The sequence below is a fragment of the Choloepus didactylus genome, chromosome 1, assembly GCF_015220235.1.
Source record: "Choloepus didactylus isolate mChoDid1 chromosome 1, mChoDid1.pri, whole genome shotgun sequence".
Lineage (NCBI taxonomy): Eukaryota > Metazoa > Chordata > Mammalia > Pilosa > Megalonychidae > Choloepus > Choloepus didactylus.
This window is the reverse complement of record NC_051307.1, coordinates 87,917,876-87,938,746: the sequence shown is the minus strand read 5'-3', so window position 1 is coordinate 87,938,746 and position 20,871 is coordinate 87,917,876. Positions and strand designations below refer to the sequence as shown.

Below are 20,871 nucleotides of genomic sequence, written 5' to 3'. Positions count from 1 at the left end.
TCTCAAAGGGATAAAAATATATTTTTTTCTCCTGTTGATTCTGGATACATGAAGCCTTGTGGGGTATTAATTTAGAGCTGAGAAAATGATACTTGTTGGTAGTTGTTATCAATATAGTCAATAATAACAGGGTAATTTTTAGTTTTCTTAACTGCTTTTCAAAGGTTTTCAAAGGCATCATCAAATAAAGATATTTTACTTTTCTATACTTTAAGCCAGGTTTGGTTTACATGTGATAAATTTCATGTAGTTTTTAAACTGATCTTTACAGACTATAAAAAGTCATCACTTAATTTTGATATTCTGGATCCAAATGAGAATAAGGGTAATATGAGCCATTCAAAACTACAGCAACATTTCAGATTTATATAGCACCTTTTTCTTAAACTACTTGAAATATTCCATAATTTGTTTTGTTAATCACAACATTTTGATGGTTGAAAACAGACTATTTATAAAATTTCACCTTTATAAGAAACATTTGCCAACTTCTAGACCAGACTATCTCATTTAGTACCCTCCAGTAATACTTTATTCTTTACCCGCAAAAGAAATAACTGTCTTTTAATAATTGTCACAATTATGAACAGGGCTTAGATTTCCTTATTCTAAATCAAGGTCATTATTTGCTAGATCCAGTATTAGAAACTGCAGGTATCCTAGTTACCTGGAAGCTAAAAGTAGCAATCAAATGACCAGTTGGATGGCCCTGGTGAGAGGAGAAAGTATCCTAGTTACCTGGAAGCTAAAAGTAGCAATCAAATGACCAGTTGGATGGCCCTAGTGAGAGGAGAAAGTCTAGAGATTTTCCAAAACTTGGTATGAGCTTTTAATGTAGATGCCTCACTGTTGCTGATGTTGAAAGAGCTACACAAACCTAAAACTATGTAGGCTTCACTTTATTTTTTTTTTTTTTTATTTTTTTTATTTTTTTAATCATCATTTTATTGAGATATATTCACATACCAGGCAGTCATACAAAACAAATCGTACTTTCGATTGTTTGCAGTACCATTACATAGTTGTACATTCATCACCTAAATCAATCCCTGACACCTTCATTAGCACACACACAAAAATAACAAGAATAATAATTAGAGTGAAAAAGGGCAATTGAAGTAAAGAAGAACAGTGGGTACCTTTGTCTGTTTGTTTCCTTCCCCTATTTTTCTACTCATCCATCCATAAACTAGACAAAGAGGCTTCACTTTATTATAGTAGCTTGGCAGGTGTCAGCCTTAGTGGAGAAGAGTCCATCTACATTTACAGACACGTGGTTTCAGTTAACTAAGAGGCACTCTTGATTTTCAAGCCTGCTTCAGAGCTAGATCAGCAGGAACATTGCATTAATGGAAAAATTTACAGTTTTTCCTTCTTTGAAGGCCACTGCACTTCTGGTACCAAAAGTGGGTCCTATTTCATTTATCCTTTCCATCTTCTCTCCTGGGAAGACCACTGAATAAGTGTTGAATGAAAATGATGAGATTAGAAATGAGCTTTCTACTTCTCCTTTTTAATTTAATGGTGCTATAATGTCTTGGAAAAATCAAGAAAATATTCACATTGCTATTTCATTCAGGTGGCATGCTGGTTACTAGATCCGGATTCTAGGGAGCCAACTCTTCACAGCATAGTTACCAGTTTTCTCCCTTATGAGCTTTCACTGCTGGAGGGGATGGAGACCGGCCAAGGAATTCAAAACCTAGGTCTGAATGTCAGCACTGAGCACTCTGGGCGATACAGAGCATCTGTAGAGTCTATTCTCATCTTCAACTCTATGAATGAACTCAATTCTTTGTTGCAGAAGGAAAATCTTCAAGGTAAAACTAAAGATCCTGGCATTTTTATTATGCTGCAGATATATTTACCACTCTTTGTAACACGTGTTTACATTACACATTTTATGCAAACCTTATAGTGTCTAGTGTAGAGGTCAACAAACTTTTTCTGGAAAGAGCCAGGTAGTAAATACTGTCAGCTTTGCAGACTAATTGGTCTCTATCACAGATGCTCAACTCTGCCATTGTAGCGTGAAAGCAGCCATAGACAATATGAAAATGAATGGATGGGGCTTTGTTCCAATAAGACTTTATTTATAAAAATAGGCCTCTGGCTTACAGAACATAGTTTGCTGACCCCTCACTCTAGTGTAATCAAGGTAATTAAATCACATTTTAGTCAATTGTTGCTGATTTTGTATTTTGAACTTTTATCAACTTTTTTTTAATTCATGCTGAGAACTCTTCTCTTAATGGATTTTAAAAAGAACTATTTTCTTTTTAGAATTATTAAGAGCTATTTTTTCGGTAAAGGATATTCATTTGATTCTCTTTTTCCCTCATAATAAATAGAATAAATTTATTGAGCAGTTTGCTGGCCCAGATTTAGTACCTTTGTTTCAAAGAGCGTAGCTAATGCTTATGGTAGAGACAGTGCAGTAGAGCAATGTTAGTTTCATTGTGACTGATCAATAAATTCTGGAAACAGCAGACTGCTGAATTCAGACTTGGATTTGAATCTGTGCTGTACCACTTATTAACTGAGAGACCTTGGGCAAGCTATTGATAAGTCTGGTTCTTACAATGTTAATATAAGGATTAAATAAGACAGTGAACTTAGTGCAGTATTTGCCACAATGTAGGTGCCCATTAATATATTAGTTGCTGCTGGTGATGATTACCACTACCACAAACTGGTAAGTAATATTCTCCCCAGCATCACTGGGATGGAATAACAGAACAAAAGGCCAGAACTGACTTGGATGTTCATAGGTGTCTTTCTTGCTTGAGTGATAATGTTAATAAACAGCCTTGTACAGGCACTGTAACATGTCAAGCTCAGCTTCATTTTGCCCGTGTAGTCAGGCCAAGGGGTGGGCATATGTTGCACACATACGTAGGACTGCTCCTGCATTCATGGACAATAATGCTGAATAAACACAGCTCTTTTTCCCTCTCAGTTTGTCTTGCCTGCCTGTAGGCTAGGAGTTCTGGGTATTTTGTTCGTGTAGTTCCCAGCTCCTGACTTTTGATGATGATGATGTGAATTGGTTTGTTGCTCAATATCAAAATTACAAACTTTCCCCCTGTTTGGGAGGGAGCTGTTCCAATACATAAAGATAGTTTATTTTACTATAAAAAGGGCACTATGGTTTCCTTTCCAGAAAAGTACAAGAAACCCTCTAGATTTGTTATTTTTAATTTTCAAAATTTCAGTGTGCCTTAAAAACTCCTTTTTTCTGCAAATTTTCAAAAGTGGGTGACTAGGAGGTGTTAAATACATTCTGATGCAGTGTTAAGGCTTTTTATTCATTAAACTTTGCTTAATGTGATTCAGGACTAAGTATTCTTGTTCCTCCTTCACGTGGATTATTTAGGTCCTTTCCATAGAGTGGCTTGAATGTGCATGAGTTAATTGTCCTAGTATAGAGTGGGTTTCTCTATTTTTTAAAGGATCTTGGTTACAAGATTTATATTAATTGTAGTTTTTTTTTCATGTATGCTATCATGATTGGTCCATATGTGATCTTCTTATTATTCATTATTATTTTAATAATATAACATAGAACTGTGAGCCTGCATTATCAATAGTTTATGTTTACCTATATGATATGCTTCTCCTTTCTTGCACATCCCAGGTTTTGTGTTTATTATTCCCATATTTTTAAAATTAGAATTAAAAAAATTTTATAATTTTTAAAATTTAGCACATATACATCTTAATCCAAACAATGTATTATTTAGTTTTGCTTGTTTTTCAACTTTATAAAAAGTCTCTCACACTAGCTTTTCTCATGTACTGTCGTGTTACTAAGATTCATGCATATTATTGCAAGTATCTATAGTTTATTCATTTTCATTGCTATGGAATATATCACTATTTGAATATGTCAAAATTTATTTATCAGTCTTCCCATGATGAATATTTGGACTGTATTGAATTTGTTTTTTGCTATAACAAGTAGCTTGCATACGTCTCCTGGGAACATGGGCAAGAATTTCTTTTGTTGTGTGCATAGAAGTGAGATTGTTTGGGGATGGGAATATTCAGCTTTACAAGATGATGCTAATTTGTTTTCCAGACTGGTGGTATATGTTTACTATCTAAACCAATTCACTGGTTGTAGAATGGCTACAATTTTCTTTTCTCATGCTGTCTTTGTTTTTTGTAGCAAAGTTATTCTAGTTTCATGTAATAGGTTTATGAGTATAATCTCTTTATGTTGTCTGGAGAAGTTTGTGTGTTATTGGAATGATGTGTTCCTTGAAAGTTTCATAGAATTGCCTAAAAACCATTTGACTGGGTTTTTCTTTGTGGAAAGATTTTTAAAACTGCTACTTTAATTTCTTTAATAACTATAGGATTATTCATTTATTTTTGTTATGTTTTGGTAAGCTATATTTTCCTAAGAATTTATTTCATCTGAGTTTTCAAATTTATTGGCATAAAACTATTGATAATTTTCTTTTTAAATATATCTCTGGTTTATCCATTTTGTTCTCTTTTTCTAATAATTTATTTTTAAATCTCACCAGAGGTTTATCTGATTTTTTGTCTTTTCAAAGAACCAACTTTTTGTCCTTGTTGATTATTTCTATTGTTTTTGTTTGCTATTTCCTTGATTTCTGTGAACTTCTTTATTATTTCTTTCATTCTGGTTCCCCTGGCTTTATTTTGTGGTCCTTTTTCTAAATTCATAAGTTTGACACTAAACTCATTACGTTTCATGTCATATTTTCCTTTCCAATTTAAGTATTCAAGGCTATAAATTGCCCTTTAAGCTTTACTTTCATTGTATCCTACAAGTTGTGACATATAATGCTTTTATTATTTCATTCCAAATAATTTTAAATTTTCATTATGACATTTTTTGATTTATGAATTATTTCAAAGATTGTTTTTTTAATTCCCAAATATTGGGAAACTTTTTAATTTTATAATTGTATTACTGCCTTCAAACTTAAATATATTGTAGTTAGAGTACATGTTGTATAACACTTTCTGTGAAACTTTTTGAGACTTGATTTATGACCTAAAAGCTGAAATATTTTGCAAATGTTTTACGTGTGCTTAAGAAATTTTTACTCTAATTCTGGATACAGAATTTTATGTGCCAGTTAAATCAAAATTGCTGTTTAGATCTTCTGTATCTAATTTCCCCTGTAGTTCAATTTTAACTTGATATATTTTATATACACACGTATACATATATTAATATGTATACATATGTATTTTTTGATATGAATATGGCAATGTGAACTTTCTTTTGATTAGTATTTGTTTCATGTATCTTTTTTCTATTCCTTTTATCCTCTGCAGGTCCTGATGTTTAGATGTGTCTTGTAAACAACATATGGCTTATTTATTTATTTTTAAAATCTACCAATCTCACATTTATTGTGACTATTGATATATATTTATACTCTATTTTTCTACTGATTTACTTTTTCATTTCTATTTGTCTCTTTTTTTCTTTGTTTTTGTGGCTAGGTCCTTCTCTCATTCCTCCCTCCCTCCCTCCCTCCCTCCCTTCCTTCCTTCCTTTCTTCCTTTGTTTTTCACCACTCCCTTCCACCTTAATTCCAGTTTTCTCCCTACCAGTTTAGAATTTATACACTCTATTTCCAATCTTTTATTGTTGAAATTTTGCATATATATTTTACTTAAAAATGTTTCAGAGTTGAACAGTATTTTAATATCCAATCCTTCAATAAAACAAAAGAATTTTAGAGCTCTTTATCGCTGATTTTCCTTCTCCTGACTTTTTCTGGGCCCTTTTTTTTCCTTCCTGAAGTATATCTTTTAAGGGTTCCCTAAAAGCATGTCACCTGATGGTAAACTCTTTCAGTTTTTGTTTGGGATGCTGCTTAGAAGACTGTATATTAAAGGATAGCTTATATAGCATCTGTGGATTTTCCTAGACAAATTGTATGTATGTTTAGATAATGCTGCTGATCTAGACCTTTAGTTGATGAATTAATGTTTTAATTTTCTGTTTTTCTCCCAGATGTTTTCTGTAAAGTAGAAATGCCTTCTCAGTACTGCTTGGCCTTGCTGGAACTGAATGGAATTGGCTTTAGTACTGCAGAATGTGAAAGTCAGAAACACATAATGCAAGCCAAGCTGGATGCGATTGAGACTCAGGCCTATCAACTAGCAGGACACAGTTTTTCCTTCACCAGTTCAGATGACATTGCTGAGGTTGTATCATGGGAATAGGGAATTTAGAAAAAATAATTTTTAGAGTTAAAAATGATTTTTGTTTGCATGTTTTCTAATATGTATATACCTAAATGCCAAAGAGCAATAAAATAAACCATCAGTAACTAGATGTTTTTGGAATTGAATCTTCCAGCATCTAATTTATAAGTTATGTCTGTATTTATGAAAAGGAATATAGTAAGGAAGGCTCTTAGAATGTAAGCTCCGTGAGTAGGAAATTTGCCTGGAACAGAAGGGACAGTTGATAAATATTTGTTAAACAAATGATCCTTAATAGTAGTTGCATAACAGTGTAGCCGTTTCTCCATGAAATTAGTGATTTCATTAACCCTCACTCCTTTTTTCAACACCCTTTCTTTTGAATTGGAAATTAGATATTTGTCAAATGTTAATGATTAAGGGATTTTTTGACTGCTTGCTTGTAAACCTAATTAAGATTTTTATCACCTCACATAAATTGTGATAAAATTTACTCTTGTTTTTATTCTCAAAGGTTGGTGTTCTATTCTCTCTTCTCCCAACACCCCTTCCCTACAAAGGATGGTTGGATTGTTGTAGAGGGGCTACAAACACAGGGTAGGTGCTTTTACTAGATAATATTGAAGTTCCTGTATCTCCTAGATGCAGTCAGTTCAATAACATAGCATAAAGATCGTAGGCTTTAGAGCCAGACTGCTTGGGTTTGAATCCCACCTCTTCCTTTTACTAACTAGCTCCGTGACCTTGAGCCAGTTTATCAACTCTTTATGTCTCAGTTTCTTCATCTGAAAAATGAGGGTGATGATAGAATTAACTCATAGGGTCATTGTGAGGAATAAAGGATATTTTGTATGTAAAACACTTTGAATAGTGCCCAGCATGTAGTAAATGCTCAATAACTATTATATAGTTTCATAAAATTGCCCATTTGAAACTACGGAGTTAAATTTAAAAAGAAATTAAGGAATTTTGTTTCTCTTAATCATTTGGTATGTTTGTATTGATATCACAATTTTTTTGACTTATCAAAAATATGGAATCTCTGGATTTCAGCACAAGTAATCCTGTGCCAAAGGAAGGAATTGGCACCCTTGAGATTCAGATGGGTATAAGGCATATGAACCACAGTCTTAGACCAAACTCTGGGTGTGAGTAAAAGGTCTTTGATGTTATTGGTTTGTTTTTAGGTCTTCATGTTAAAATGGAAGCTATAGGTAAGGTACTCTTAACAGTTTCACACTGTGGCTGTTTAATCTTTAATTTGAATCTTTGAATTGGGCGGGATAGTACTAATCACCTAGAGCTGTGTAGTTCAGTACAGGAGCAACTAGCCATTTGTAGCTATTTAGATTTAAATTAAATAAAACTTAAATTCAGTTTCTTCGTCATTCCAGCCACATTTCAAGTGTTCAGTAGCTACATGTGGCTAGTGGCTGCCGTATTCTACAGTGCAAGTATAGAACATTTCCATTATTGCAGAAAGTTCTATTGGAGGTACTAATCTAGAGCAACAGTCACCAGACTACAGACCACCAATCAGATTCATCTTGCTACCTCTTTTTTTTTTTCATACATTCGATTGTTCACAGTACCATTACATAGTTGTATATTCATCACCTAAATCAATCCCTGACACCTTCATTAGCACACACACAAAAATAACAAGAATAATAATTAAAGTGAAAAAGAGCAATTGAAGTAAAAAAGAACACTGGCTACCTCTTTTTGTAAATAAAATGTATTGGAAACACAGCCATGACTATTCGTTGCCTATGGCTGCTTTCGTTCTATAACAGCATTGTTGGATAGTTGAGGCAGAGACAGTAAAACCTGGAAAGCTGAAAATATTTATTTGGCTTTTCATAGAAAATGTTGCCAACTCCTTGTCGTCATGTAGGGTTTGAAGGCTCTGAGATCTAATTCTTACTCTACTACTTTCTGGCCGTGGAACTTCGAGCAAGTATCTTAACTCTGAACTTGTCTAAATTTTTCAGATTTGTCAGAAAATTTTTATGAAGGCTGCATATGTTAAAGCACCTAGCACAATGGCTGGCACATAGCAAGTGCTCAATAATTATTAGTACCTTTTGCCACCATGTAGTTGAGCCCCCTCATTTAACATGTGTGTTAATTGACACCTGGAGAAGTTAATTAATATATGAAGTGTTCAAAATTAATCTGAAGGCTTCACCAAAAGTAAAAGCTTAAGATAAACTGCATTTAAATACATAACTTGAGGTTTTTGTGTTGTCTTATTCATGATAGATCTCCATTTCTGGAATTATTGATTTATTATTATTTTGATAATGTTTCATATCTTTCATTTTTTTTCTATCCAGTTATTTCATTCTCTCTCCTAATCTGCTATTCATATACCCTTAGATATCCATACTAATACAAGATTCCCAGTTAAATTTGAATTTCATATAAACAATGAGTAATATTTTGGTGTAAGTATGCCTCATGCAATTTAAATTTAAGTGGATATAGTGTAATTTTATTTGCTAAATGTGACAACCCAAATTACTATGCATGCATATGTTCGTATCTTTTTTACACAATTCTTGGGTAATATCTGTCATTCTCAAGAACCTAACTTACTATATACTACTTGAATTTGGAAACATCTTTGTTTCTACTGTGACTACTAGTCTAGGGAAGCATGGGCATATCCTTCCCTCCATCTAATAGTGGAAAAAATTCTTGCATTTATGCAAATTTTTAGAATTATTACTGGAAAATAAACCAAGGTTCATTAAAGACCACTCTTGGAATATAAATGAATACGTAGATGAAAAAGATAGTGTTCTGAATTGCCTGAGTTATAACCCCTTTAATTTGAACTAATGAGTTTAAGTTTACATTGGGTCTTTTCTCTGCCCTAGAGCCTGGATCCCTTCCCTGTGTAGGCTTGTTTATTCAGTGGGGTTGATACTGCTTACCAGCCACTTTCTAGCCTTCACTATTGTCCCATTGGGTCGGCCACCTTCTAACTTTTTGTTCCCAGGGACTCTCAGGTTCCATCCTTGTGAGGGTGGGTCTAGATGACTTTTGAATCCTTCCCAACCTTAGTGTTCTCTGATTTTGTGATCACACAATAGCCATGTAGGTTCCCATGGTGTTTATCACATTGAGCCTCTGTGGGGTGTAAATGACTGAGCAGTCATGTTGATTACCACTTCAGGGGGTATTTAAGAGAGCTCAGAATCCTCAGAGCCACCTAAAGTCTCAGTGCCAGTAGTTTATTTACTCTGTGCTAAGCAATTAGTATACATTCCTGTGCTCTTGACTGTTTAAAAGCCTGTTGTTAGTGTTACTCTGATTTTGCCCAAATTAGCCTACTTAGAGTATGAGTGTTCACTCCTATCATTTATTAAATGTTTAATTCCAAATTGTCCAAAAGACACATTCTTTCAACCCCTTGAACTGTAGAAATTGCTTTCTCATATAACTTTTAAAATATTTTCTGAATCAAAGAAATATTTTAAATATCAAACCTGTGATTTGTTTCTTGGCTAAGGAAGCATTCATTTCTTACAGGTCTTATTTTTGGAATTGAAGTTGCCACCAAATGGAGAGATGAAAAACCGAAATAGCAAGAAAACTTTGGGCTCTACGAGAAGAGGGAATGGCAATGGACGCAATTTAAGGCTCGGAAAACAATTCAGCACTAGTAAGGTACTCTTTGGGGCAATGGGGAGAATCTGAACTACTTTTAGCATTTTGCTATCTTGCATCAGTATGAGAATGCTGATGAAAACAAGATAGAACATAGCCCATCTCTCACCATTTGAACGTATCCAGATAAAAACAGATTGGATTTTGTCATGGTAGCCCACAAAAACTGTGGAGACATTCCAACATGGGAAATCTGGACCATATTCTGAATTAGCAATTGTGTCCTTCCTATCATAAAACAGTAAACTCAGACCTCTAGACCTGTAGATGCTATTTAATTCTTGACATCCACTACTCTTAGACTTCTAGTATAATATAGTTTGTATTCATTTATATGAACATGGAGAAGGTTATGGAAAAATTAAAACAAACAAACAAAACATCCAATAAAAACAATTATTTTAAGTACTAGGGCCAAGATAGTAAGCTTTCATGATCTGTTCATTTCAAAGTAAAATGGCTAATCACAATTTGTCAACAGTTCATGCATAGTGAGAGAGAAGAGAGGAAGGGTTTAATTTCATATGTAATGAAGTTTTAAGGACCAGTAAGAACATAAAATATAACCACAGTGGCCATGGAGGGCTATCCCAATTGACATTCTGTATTATTTTGACCCCAATGCCTTTAGCTATGACTTGGTGCCCTTTGGGGAGTTCCCACAGCTCCATGCTGTAGCGTGGCTTTTTATTTGTACTCCCAGTACTTGTATCTCACAAATTTCTGTTCTTTAGTGGTTCATTGAAAATCCATAGCATGGAAAATTTGAAGTTTTAAAAATAAATGCCTCCTGATTTCCTTGATAAGAAAACCATGAAAGTGTCAGGGTAAGAAGGAAAAAGCTGGGAAACTTCCAGTCATGTGAGGAATGAAAGAGATGATATAAACTGTTGGATGGAAGGGATAGGGAAGCAGTAACTTTGCTAAGTTGACATTTAGTTAATTTTTTTTTTTAAGGTGTATCTAAATTGATCTTACTCAGTAGTAATGTTTGCATTTTATCAGTTATTATAGTTTTATCGTTATGATTCCCCCAAAACAGTTACACACACAATGCTTTTAAGTTGTAGGCGCAGGATTTTTTTTTAATTTACTTTCTTTTTTTTTTTAAATTTAAAAATATTTTATTTTCTTCTATTTTTTTTTTGCTTTTCCAGCCTCAGCCACTGCCACCACCTGCACCTGCTTGTTTTTTCAAAAAGGGCAAAAAGATGCAGGATTTGTCAATCTAATTTTGGAGCCATGTTATTGACCTAAAAGAGATTCTGGTTTGCTGTGGACTTTGGTCAAGCATCTAATCTCACCTTAATGTATTTCTTTGGCAGGATGTTTTAAATAAATTAAAGGCATTTCATCCTTTACCAAGCTTGATATTAGAGTGGAGAAGAATCACTAATGCTATTACCAAAGTGGTCTTTCCCCTGCAGCGGGAAAAGCATTTGAATCCTTTTCTTGGAATGGAAAGAATCTATCCAGTATCACAATCACACACTGCTACAGGTGATGACAAATCTTAGATATGAATAATATCCAAGTTTGAAGGAAAAAAATTTCATGTTTGCTTATAATGATCAAAGAATTCAAGTGTGATCATTGGGTTCAGTGAAGTTCCACAAACATTTATCAAACATATAAGACATTCAAGACAGAAAGGTACTATTTAGAATCAGAGATGAGCTTTAGTAAAATACAGTTTCTGCTTTTAAGTACTGTAAAGGGTAATTGGGATGTCTGAGACAGTGCATTGGGAGAAAGTATATATAGGAATAAAATATTTGATTCAGTAATCATCTCATTTTAGTCCCACCCCTCTCCTGAGCTGCTTAAGATTCTAAGGGGTCTCTGGGGTATCTTCTCTTTTTTTTTTTTTGTTTTTGTTTGTTTTAAATTAAATTCAGTTTTACTGAAATATATTCACATACCATACAGTCATCCATGGTGTACAATCAACTGTTCACAGTACCATCATATAATTATGCATTTATCACCCTAATCTATTCTTGAACATTTTCCTTATAGCAGAAAGAATCAGAATAAGAATAAAAAATAAAAATAAAAAAGAACACCTAAATCATCCCCTCATCCCACCATATTTTTCAGTTTTTGTCCTCTGGGGTATCTTTTATAATAAGTGAGTGTCTCATTTTACTCACACAGAAAAGAAAGCTGTAGAGTCTTTTGGGGATCTCATAGACCTCTTAGGTTAAGGGTAATCTGGTGAGGAAAAGAGGATTTTTTTCTCTAGGCAGTGCAAAACCCTAAATTTTGCCAGAGGCAGTGTGCAGTGAAAGAAGGGATAGAGTTACCCTTGTGTAGGGTAAGTGGTTTAGATTGGTAGTATAGAACTTGGGCTTTGAAATAAAACTTTTAAAAGGTTTGAAATCTGATGCTGTGAGTGTTTACACAGGTACTTAACTTCAATGCCTAAGTTTCCTCATGTGTAAAACAAGGTAATAATAGTCCTATCATAACAGGTCACTGTGAAGACTAAATAGATTAATAGCTGCAGGGTGTTTAGAATAGCACTTGGCGTATAGAAGTGCTCAATATCAGTTATTGCTGTTATTAAGGAAAGAGGTACTGTGAGGAGCCGCTTTTCTCTCTGCTGGCTTCTTCCCTGTTCTAAACAAACTCAAACTCTTTTCCTTTCTCCCTATTTAGCTAAATTCTTGGTCCTTAGCCATTTCTTGCCTTGCTGCTATTTAAATTTCATTTTGAAACATGTTAAATTTGTATAAAATAAAATCCTTGGTGATAGAAAAGCAAAATCAACTTAGAATTTTCAAAGGTGTTGCTCATTTATTTGTTGCTTATAAATCAGAAGTTAATTTTTTTTTGATTGGTTGTCATTATAATATGCCTACATTTAAAGAATATTTTAAAAATATAGGCTAAGAACAGCAAAATCATTTCATTATTTAGTCATCTCCATGAAACTATGTTCATGCTTTATTTTTATCTTTTTTGGTCTGCTAATATTACTGCATTAATTCAACCAAGAGATCTGGGCATTATGCTGAATATTAACTGCTATAGAAAAAAGAGTGTGCTGAGGTAGAAAAAGCATTGGGTAACTTCTACTATTTGTTAGCTTTGTAACATTGAATAGGCCATTTAATGATAATTATAATAATGCTACCTTTAGCACTTAGAAGTTGAGCGCTTATTTTATGCTAAAAGCTAAATAATAAGGACCTCATAATACTAGGGATTTATTTGATAAACAGTGTTTATTAAAATGTCCAAGACACTTAAAATGTCTGATTCATCAAAAGAAGATGAAATTACATATAGTAGCTGGTTGAGAGTTACATATAGTTACATATAGTAGCTGGTTGAGAGTTACAGTGAAGAGTATATCATAAAAGAGGGTTTTAGTGTTGCTATAATATGTGTAATAAAAAGTGCAGTAAGAGCCATATCAGTGCTATTGTTGATTCTCTTGATGAGTGATAATGATGAAGAAAATGGGCCAGGTAATGTCTTGGAATTTTCCATGTCTCACTGCTACTCTGCCTCCTGCGTTAGCTAATTCTCTGATCCCAAATGTCTCTCTTCATCACTCAGTTGCTCTTCTGCTCCAAATCTTCTTCTCTGTATCTTGTACATTCCTGGCTTGTAGAGTCTTCAATACTCATTTCTCCTAGGATCCATTTGATTAGCCTTGTGTAATTAATATGACTGCTAATACATTTTATAGTGCCAACTTCCAGTACTCATATTTTTAGCATGGGAATAGTTGCTTTATCAAATTACTTCTTAAGGGTTGTTTTCTAGAGAGCTAGGTCAATGTAAAACATAGTATTATAGCTGATTCATATATTTACATTGAGAGTAATCTTGTAATTATTTTATATCATCATTAGTTACATGAACTTGATGAAAAATGAATCATATAACTATCAGTTTATTTTAACTTAGTCATGATAGAACATGCATTTTTAAGAGAATTATTAAATGCAATAACTATTAAAATAAATGTCAAGTTTTTTTTCCTAATTTTAATGTCTTCTTCATTCTGCTTGATTTTAGGTCGAATAACCTTCATAGAACCAAATATTCAAAATATTCCAAGAGATTTTGAGATCAAAATGCCAACAGTAGTAGGGGAAAGCCCACCTTCCCAAGCCCCAGGCAAAGGCATACTTCCCATGGTCAGGTAGACTCTACTTCTCTGTGTTTGTATTAATATACTTTTGTCAGTATGGATGGCTCAAAAATAGCCTATTGGACAAAATAAAGAAATTAGTTAAATCTTCTGTTCCATACATTACACCTTTCAAATTCTGAGTGTCTATAAAAGCTAGTTGGTGATGAAAGTCTAAAAATTTGGGCCATTTGTTAAATCAACAAATATTTGTCAAAGACTAAAGGGAAGAGTTTAGCTATGTCAGAGATATCTTCCTACCTCCCTTCTCCATATACAGACAAAATGTAGAAAAAGCATAGAGATAATTTGTAATAGATATGGTCAGAGATTTGTTGAGTAGAGATAAACATCAGTGAATTATCTCAGCAGTGCTTAGGAAAGGCTATTACAGAAATGTTATACTGAATGTATAATTGAACATTTGCTAAAAAGAGGTCTAGTATTGTTTTTCAACTTAAAGTGATGCTCGGATAATAACATTGTTCCTAAGTTTTTTGGATGGCAATAATTGTCTTTACTGAAAATCAGACCTTTATTATATATTTGAGACTACTGCATGTCCAGCTGATGATGTTGTTTGCACCACAGAGGAGGAAGTAAAAAGGGTTGTAACCTGAACCTTGGGCACCAGGCACAGATGGAGGAGAGAGCCTCAGATAGAGGAATGCCATTTTCTGTTAGCATGCGACATGCCTTTGTGCCTTTCCCAGGTAAAGTGGCTGGTAGTTTTTGAGCTCTTCATTCAGTGGGATGGTTTTCAAAGCACTGATAAAACTTGAATTTCGAGTAAGACTTAGAAGCATGCATTGATCCTTCAGTCTTTCTTTTCTATAATTGAGCCTGTTTTTCTCCTTTGTATTGTCAGGTTTATAATAGTCATCACTGTCTTTGTGATCAGCCCAATATGAAACTTCTGTTGTGTATGCTTATCATCAGCAGTCCGCTGAAGCCGTATGTTCCAAAGCCATTATACATCTTTTTACAAAATTCAGTGACATTTTTTCATTCTTATCCTCTTGGACTTCTCTGCAAATATTTTTTACTATTAAAGACCCTCTCTGTCTACAAATTCTCTCCTCCCTTGACCTCCAAGGTCATGATATTAACCTGCTTTTCTTATCTCTGTTTGTCTTTCTTTCTGACTCTGCTTTGAGATCTTCTATTTCTTTTCTCCTTTTCCCCACTGCTACTTCCAATTGCATGGGATGGCGCCCAAGGCTATCTTCATTCTCCTAATTCCTTTGTCATCAGAATATTTTAAAGTCATTGTCTGACTCACAAGTCATACCAACTATTGGCATACATATTTGTTTTATCTTTTGCCGGTTGGCAGGTCTGGTCAAGTGCAAGTAACCATCTGAATAGATTTAAATTCTGTGAGAGACTTATATTCCAAGGGTGAATTAAGGCCTGTGAAAGCAATGTGGCAATTTTCACTTTTGCTTTTTAAGTAGATCCATCTGCAAACAAAATTCAATCAGAGTTGTCCAAGGGAGTCTAGAAAGTCTGTGTGGTATGTGGATAATTTCTAACTGAAGTTTCACAGTCCTGGATTTCTCCTTTTATGTATAAGGGAAGGAGCTGACTGGATTTAAAGAAGTTTTGTTCAATAGAAATATACTGTGAGGGACATTTAGAATTTAAATTTTCTAGTAGTCACATTGTAAATAATTCCCCAGTTTGAATATTTGAAAGGTCATATCAGATTTCACAGAGCATCCTGATGTTAAAGGTTTTTATTTAAAGGCAAAGAATCTGGTGCAAAGAAAGAAAATGCAGGCAAGAGAATTTTGGGTCCAAGAGACATCCTATGCACAAACTCCTCAGTGGTCTTTATTCACACAGAGGGACTACACTTTGTTTCTGGCTTGACCCACCAAGATCTGTTAGAGGAATCTAGGCTTAAAGAGAACTTCCAAGCAGAAGTTCCTCTCTGAGCATATAATTAAGCCTGACTGACTTAATCTATTAGCCAGTTGCAAACCATCAGTAAAGAAACTGAACCTGGGGATCAGTAGAAGAGTTTCAGATCTTAAGCTACTCATCATAAATCCCACTGCCCTTATTTTGACCAGACATCCAGGTGTCCCTAGAGATGGAGACAGAGCATTTAATTCTATCTTCTACACACATTGAAACAGGAGAAAAAAGTTGAAATTAATCTTAATGTTATTTTTTATTTAACCCAATGTACTCAAAATATTATTTCAACATGTAATCAGTTGTGAAATGTAAACCATCTCAGCAAATTATTGCTGAGATGGTTTACATTTTTTTCATACTAAGTCTTGTAAATATGATGTCTGTTTTATAGTACATCTCAGTTTAGATGCCAGATTTTCATCTAAATTTTATGACCTATTTAGATTCATAAAATTTGCCATTGAGAAAAACAGATTCCTATACTCAAGTGGTTTCAAACATATTTCAAAATTTTCCAGTAACTGAATTGAGTACCTCTGGGGATTTAATCATGTCCCCCAGAAAAGGCATGTTCAAGTCCTAACCTTGGTCCTGTGGATGTGAACCCATTTGTAAATAGGACCTTTGAAGAAGGTGTGGACTCTTGTGACTAAGATCTTCAAAGTCCTATTGAGAGGTGGCCAAACTGAATTAGAGTAGGCATTAATACATATTACTAGAGTCCTTATAAGCAAAGGAAATTGGACACAGAGGAAGTAGAAGAAGTCAGGGAATAAAGCAGAGCGACATGTAGCAGAGGCCTCATTGCAAGCAAGGGAATCACAAGGAATGTGGTAAGCCAGCACCAGACTCCCTACCTGAGAGAGGCATAGCCAGTTGAGACCTTGATTTTGGACTTCTAGCCTCCAAAACTGTGCGACAATAAATTCCTGTTTCTTAAGCCAACCAGTCTATGGTATTTGTCATAACAACCTTGGCAAACTAAGACAGTACCAAAAAATTGTTTTCTTTTTTGACTTACATCCACATTGATAAAATTGGTTCATCTTTTTTATAAGTACTGATTGGACTTTGAAGCAGAAGTATATCAGTTTCAAAACTGCAACTGTCTGAGATAAGTAAATTCACTAATTCTGTGTCAGCTAATACTTAGGTTATTATTATGTCAAATTCAAAGGGATATTACATAAGTTTAAAATTAACATCATAGTGTTCTTTAACTTTTTCTTGTTTTGCAGTTGGTTTACATAACACTGTTGATTACATTTACATTCTACTGCATATTGATTCATGTTAGAAAATGTGTTAAATTATTATTGATTTGTATTATGAAAAGTTTCAACTCCAAATAATTCTTAATGTCTGTCTAGCTAGGACAGTAATGAGTTTTTTCCTTTGTTGGAGCTTCAAATATATGCTGTATGATATTGGTTAGAAAATGTAGATCACTTTGTCATATTTCATTTTTGTTTATGGAATATTTGGCAAGTATTCCTTCTTTGTAAAATTGTTCCACATCTCAACCAATGGGTTTTCAAAGAACACAAGATTGTTAGTCTTCCGTTTGTAAACAGTCCCCCATAAACTGAGATGTTTTATAACATTTGCATGCATGTATGGAACAATTTAAACAACTGAGTCGATACACTTTTCACAGTCTGATTCAACAAACTGAACACAAATATTTTTTATATGTATCATACGTTGGAATGAAGCAATAAGGGACACATCATTCTCACGTTTAAAATTGTAAGATAACTGACTGACAGCAATAGCTGATGTATGGTCTGTCATGAAAGGTATTAGTTTTTCATATTTAGCTGAAATTCTTTGACTGTTGTAAGAGATTAAAAATATGTATGACACCCATTTGATATTATAAGCCAAGAATGGTTATTTCCTCATAAATTTTGAAGTGCTTTGAGACAAAACGTACCCCCAATATTAAACATATTTATATTTAATATATTTAATATTAATATTCTTATATGGGACAACTCATTTTAAAAAGAAGCACTTACAGTTTTTCAAATTTGGAATCAATTGATTTATGATCTTATATGAAAGGTCTTGTCTTCCGTGGGTTATTGTTTTGTGAATTATCTGAAAATCTTTTCCTTATAAGTTCCTAACACAACTTTCATGCCAAAGAATATATTTTATCCCTCTATCTAAAAGTGGTTATATTTTTGTGTGCAAGAAATCATGCAGTTTTATACCTGCCAAAGTTACAAAGTCAGATCCAACTGAAAATAGTTTAAAAATTATTTGTTAGACATTTAATTCTCATCACAGGTGAATATTGAGGGGAAACTTCTTGTTGAATTTCCTGTGTATTTGCTGAAAATGTCTAAGATTATCTACTTTATTACCTTTAAAACTTTTTTTTTCCTGAGGAAGCCAACAGGTTTTTAAGTATTTTACTTTGCTGTTGCAGCAAACTGCAATTACTTTGTATCATGAAATTTGTCACACTGCTTTAGTCTTTTTTCTTTACTGTTTCAGTAATAGTACTCACTTCTGACTCTCCTCTCAATTCTGCTTCTGCCATATGCCTCTGTTTATTTGTGGTCAGCTTTTTGATTACAGATTGGATCTCTTTGCTTGTGATTGGTTTGTTGAGGTCTCCTGTTTCTTCTCTGGTCAGTCTAGGTTGGTCATGTGTTTCTAGGAAATTGTCCATTTCCTCTACATTATCTAGTTTGTTGGCATACACTTGTTCATAGTGTCCTCTCATAATTTTTTTAAGTTCTTTGGAATCTGCAGTAATGTCCACTCATTTATTATTTTGTTTATTTGGGTCTTCTCTGTTTTTATTTTGTCAGTCTGGCTAAGGGCTTGTCAATCTTGTTGATCTACTCAAAGAACCAACTTTTGGTTTTATTTATTCTCGCTGTTGTTTTTTTTGTTCTCTATATAATTTATTTCTGTTTTAATCCTTGTTGTTTCTTTTCTTCTACTTGGTTTAGGATTAGTTTGCTGTTTATTTTCTAGCTTCTTCAGTTGTTCCGTTGTTCTTTGATTTTAGCTCTTCCTTCCTTTTTAATGTATGAATTTAGAGCTATAAATTTCCCCCACAATACCACCTTTGCTGCATCCCTTATTTTTTTTTTATCTTCATTTTATTGAGATATATTCACATACCACACAGTCATACAAAACAAATCGTACTTTCGATTGTTTACAGTACCATTACATAGTGGTACATTCATCACCTAAATCAATCCCTGACACCTTCATTAGCACACACACAAAAATAAAAAGAATAATAATTAGAGTGAAAAAGAGCAATTGAAGTAAAAAAGAACACTGGGTACCTTTGTCTGTTTGTTTCCTTCCCCTATTTTTCTACTCATCCATCCATAAACTAGACAAAGTGGAGTGTGGTCATTATGGCTTTCCCAATCCCATTGTCACCCCTCATAAGCTACATTTTTATACAACTGTCTTCAAGATTCATGGGTTCTGGGTTGTAGTTTGATAGTTTCAGGTATCCACCACCAGCTACCCCAATTCTTTAGAACCTAAAAAGGGTTGTCTAAAGTGTGCGTAAGAGTGCCCACCAGAGTGACCTCTCAGCTCGTTTTGGAATCTCTCTGCCACTGAAGCTTATTTCATTTCCTTTCACATCCCCCTTTTGGTCAAGAAGATGTTCTCCGTCCCACGATGCCAGGTCTACATTCCTCCCCAGGAGTCATAGTCCACGTTGCCAGGAAGATTCACTCCCCTGGGTGTCTGATCCCACGTAGGGGGGAGGGCAGTGATTTCACCTTTCAAGTTGGCTTAGCCATAGAGAGAGGGCCACATCTGAGCAACAAAGAGGCATTCGGGAGGAGGCTCTTAGGCACAACCATAGGGAGGCCTAGCCTCTCCTTTGCAGCAACCATCTTCCCAAGGGTAAAACCTATGGTAGAGGGCTCAACCCATCAAACCACCAGTCCCCTATGTCTGTGGTCATGTTAGCAACCATGGAGGTGGGGTAGGCGAATACCCCTGCATTCTCCACAGGCTCCTCAAGGGGGCACTACATCTTTTTTTTTTCCTTGTTTTTCTTTTCTTTTTTTTTTTTTTTAACTTTCCCTTCTTTTTTAAATCAACTCTATGAAAAAAAAGTTAAAAAGAAAACAAACATACAATAAAAGAACATTTCAAAGAGACCATAACAAGGGAGTAAGAAAAAGACAACTAACCTAAGATAACTGCTTAACTTCCAACATGTTCCTACTTTACCCCAAGAAAGTTACATAATATAGCAACATTTCTGTGAACTTGTTCCTACTATATCCATCAGAAATTAACAGACCATAGTTGTTCCTGGGCATCCCCAGAACGTTAAATAGCTTATCTGGTCTTCTTGGATTATTGTTCCCCCTTCTTAATTGCTCTCTATTGCTAGTTCCCCTACATTCTACATTATAAACCATTTGTTTTACGTTTTTCAAAGTTCACATTAGTAGTAGCATATAATATTTCTCTTTTTGTGCCTGGCTTATTTCGCTCAGCATTATGTCTTCAAGGTTCATCCATGTTGTCATATGTTTCACGAGATCGTTCCTTCTTACTGCCGCGTAGTATTCCATCGTGTGTATATACCACATTTTATTTATCCACTCATCTGTTGAAGGACATTTGGGTTGTTTCCATCTCTTGGCAATCGTGAATAATGCTGCTATGAACGTTGGCGTGCAGATATCTGTTCGTGTCGCTGCTTTCCGAGCTTCCGGGTATATACTGAGAAGTGCAGTCGCTGGATCGAATGGTAACTCTATATCTAGTTTTCTAAGGAACTGCCAGACTGACTTCCAGAGTGGCTGAACCATTATACAGTCCCACCAACAATGAATAAGAGTTCCAATTTCTCCACATCCCCTCCAGCATTTGTAGTTTCCTGTTTGTTTAATGGCAGCCATTCTAACCGG

The 20,871-nt window shown here is 34.4% G+C and overlaps 1 protein-coding gene across 2 annotated transcripts in view; it reads left to right on the top strand.

Moving 5' to 3' along the window:
- The window catches only part of POLQ (DNA polymerase theta), a 162,512-nt gene that overhangs the window by 85,982 nt on the left and 55,659 nt on the right, over nt 1-20,871 (top strand). The window contains exons 19-24 of one of the 2 annotated variants that reach the window (XM_037836477.1): nt 1,580-1,820; nt 6,008-6,201; nt 9,742-9,879; nt 11,205-11,379; nt 13,912-14,038; nt 14,618-14,739. In XM_037836477.1, coding sequence (XP_037692405.1) covers nt 1,580-1,820; nt 6,008-6,201; nt 9,742-9,879; nt 11,205-11,379; nt 13,912-14,038; nt 14,618-14,739 — 997 coding nt within the window. Of the gene's footprint in view, nt 1-1,579; nt 1,821-6,007; nt 6,202-6,715; nt 6,799-9,741; nt 9,880-11,204; nt 11,380-13,911; nt 14,039-14,617; nt 14,740-20,871 lie in introns of those variants that run through there. The other variant, XM_037836487.1, reaches the window with a different exon arrangement.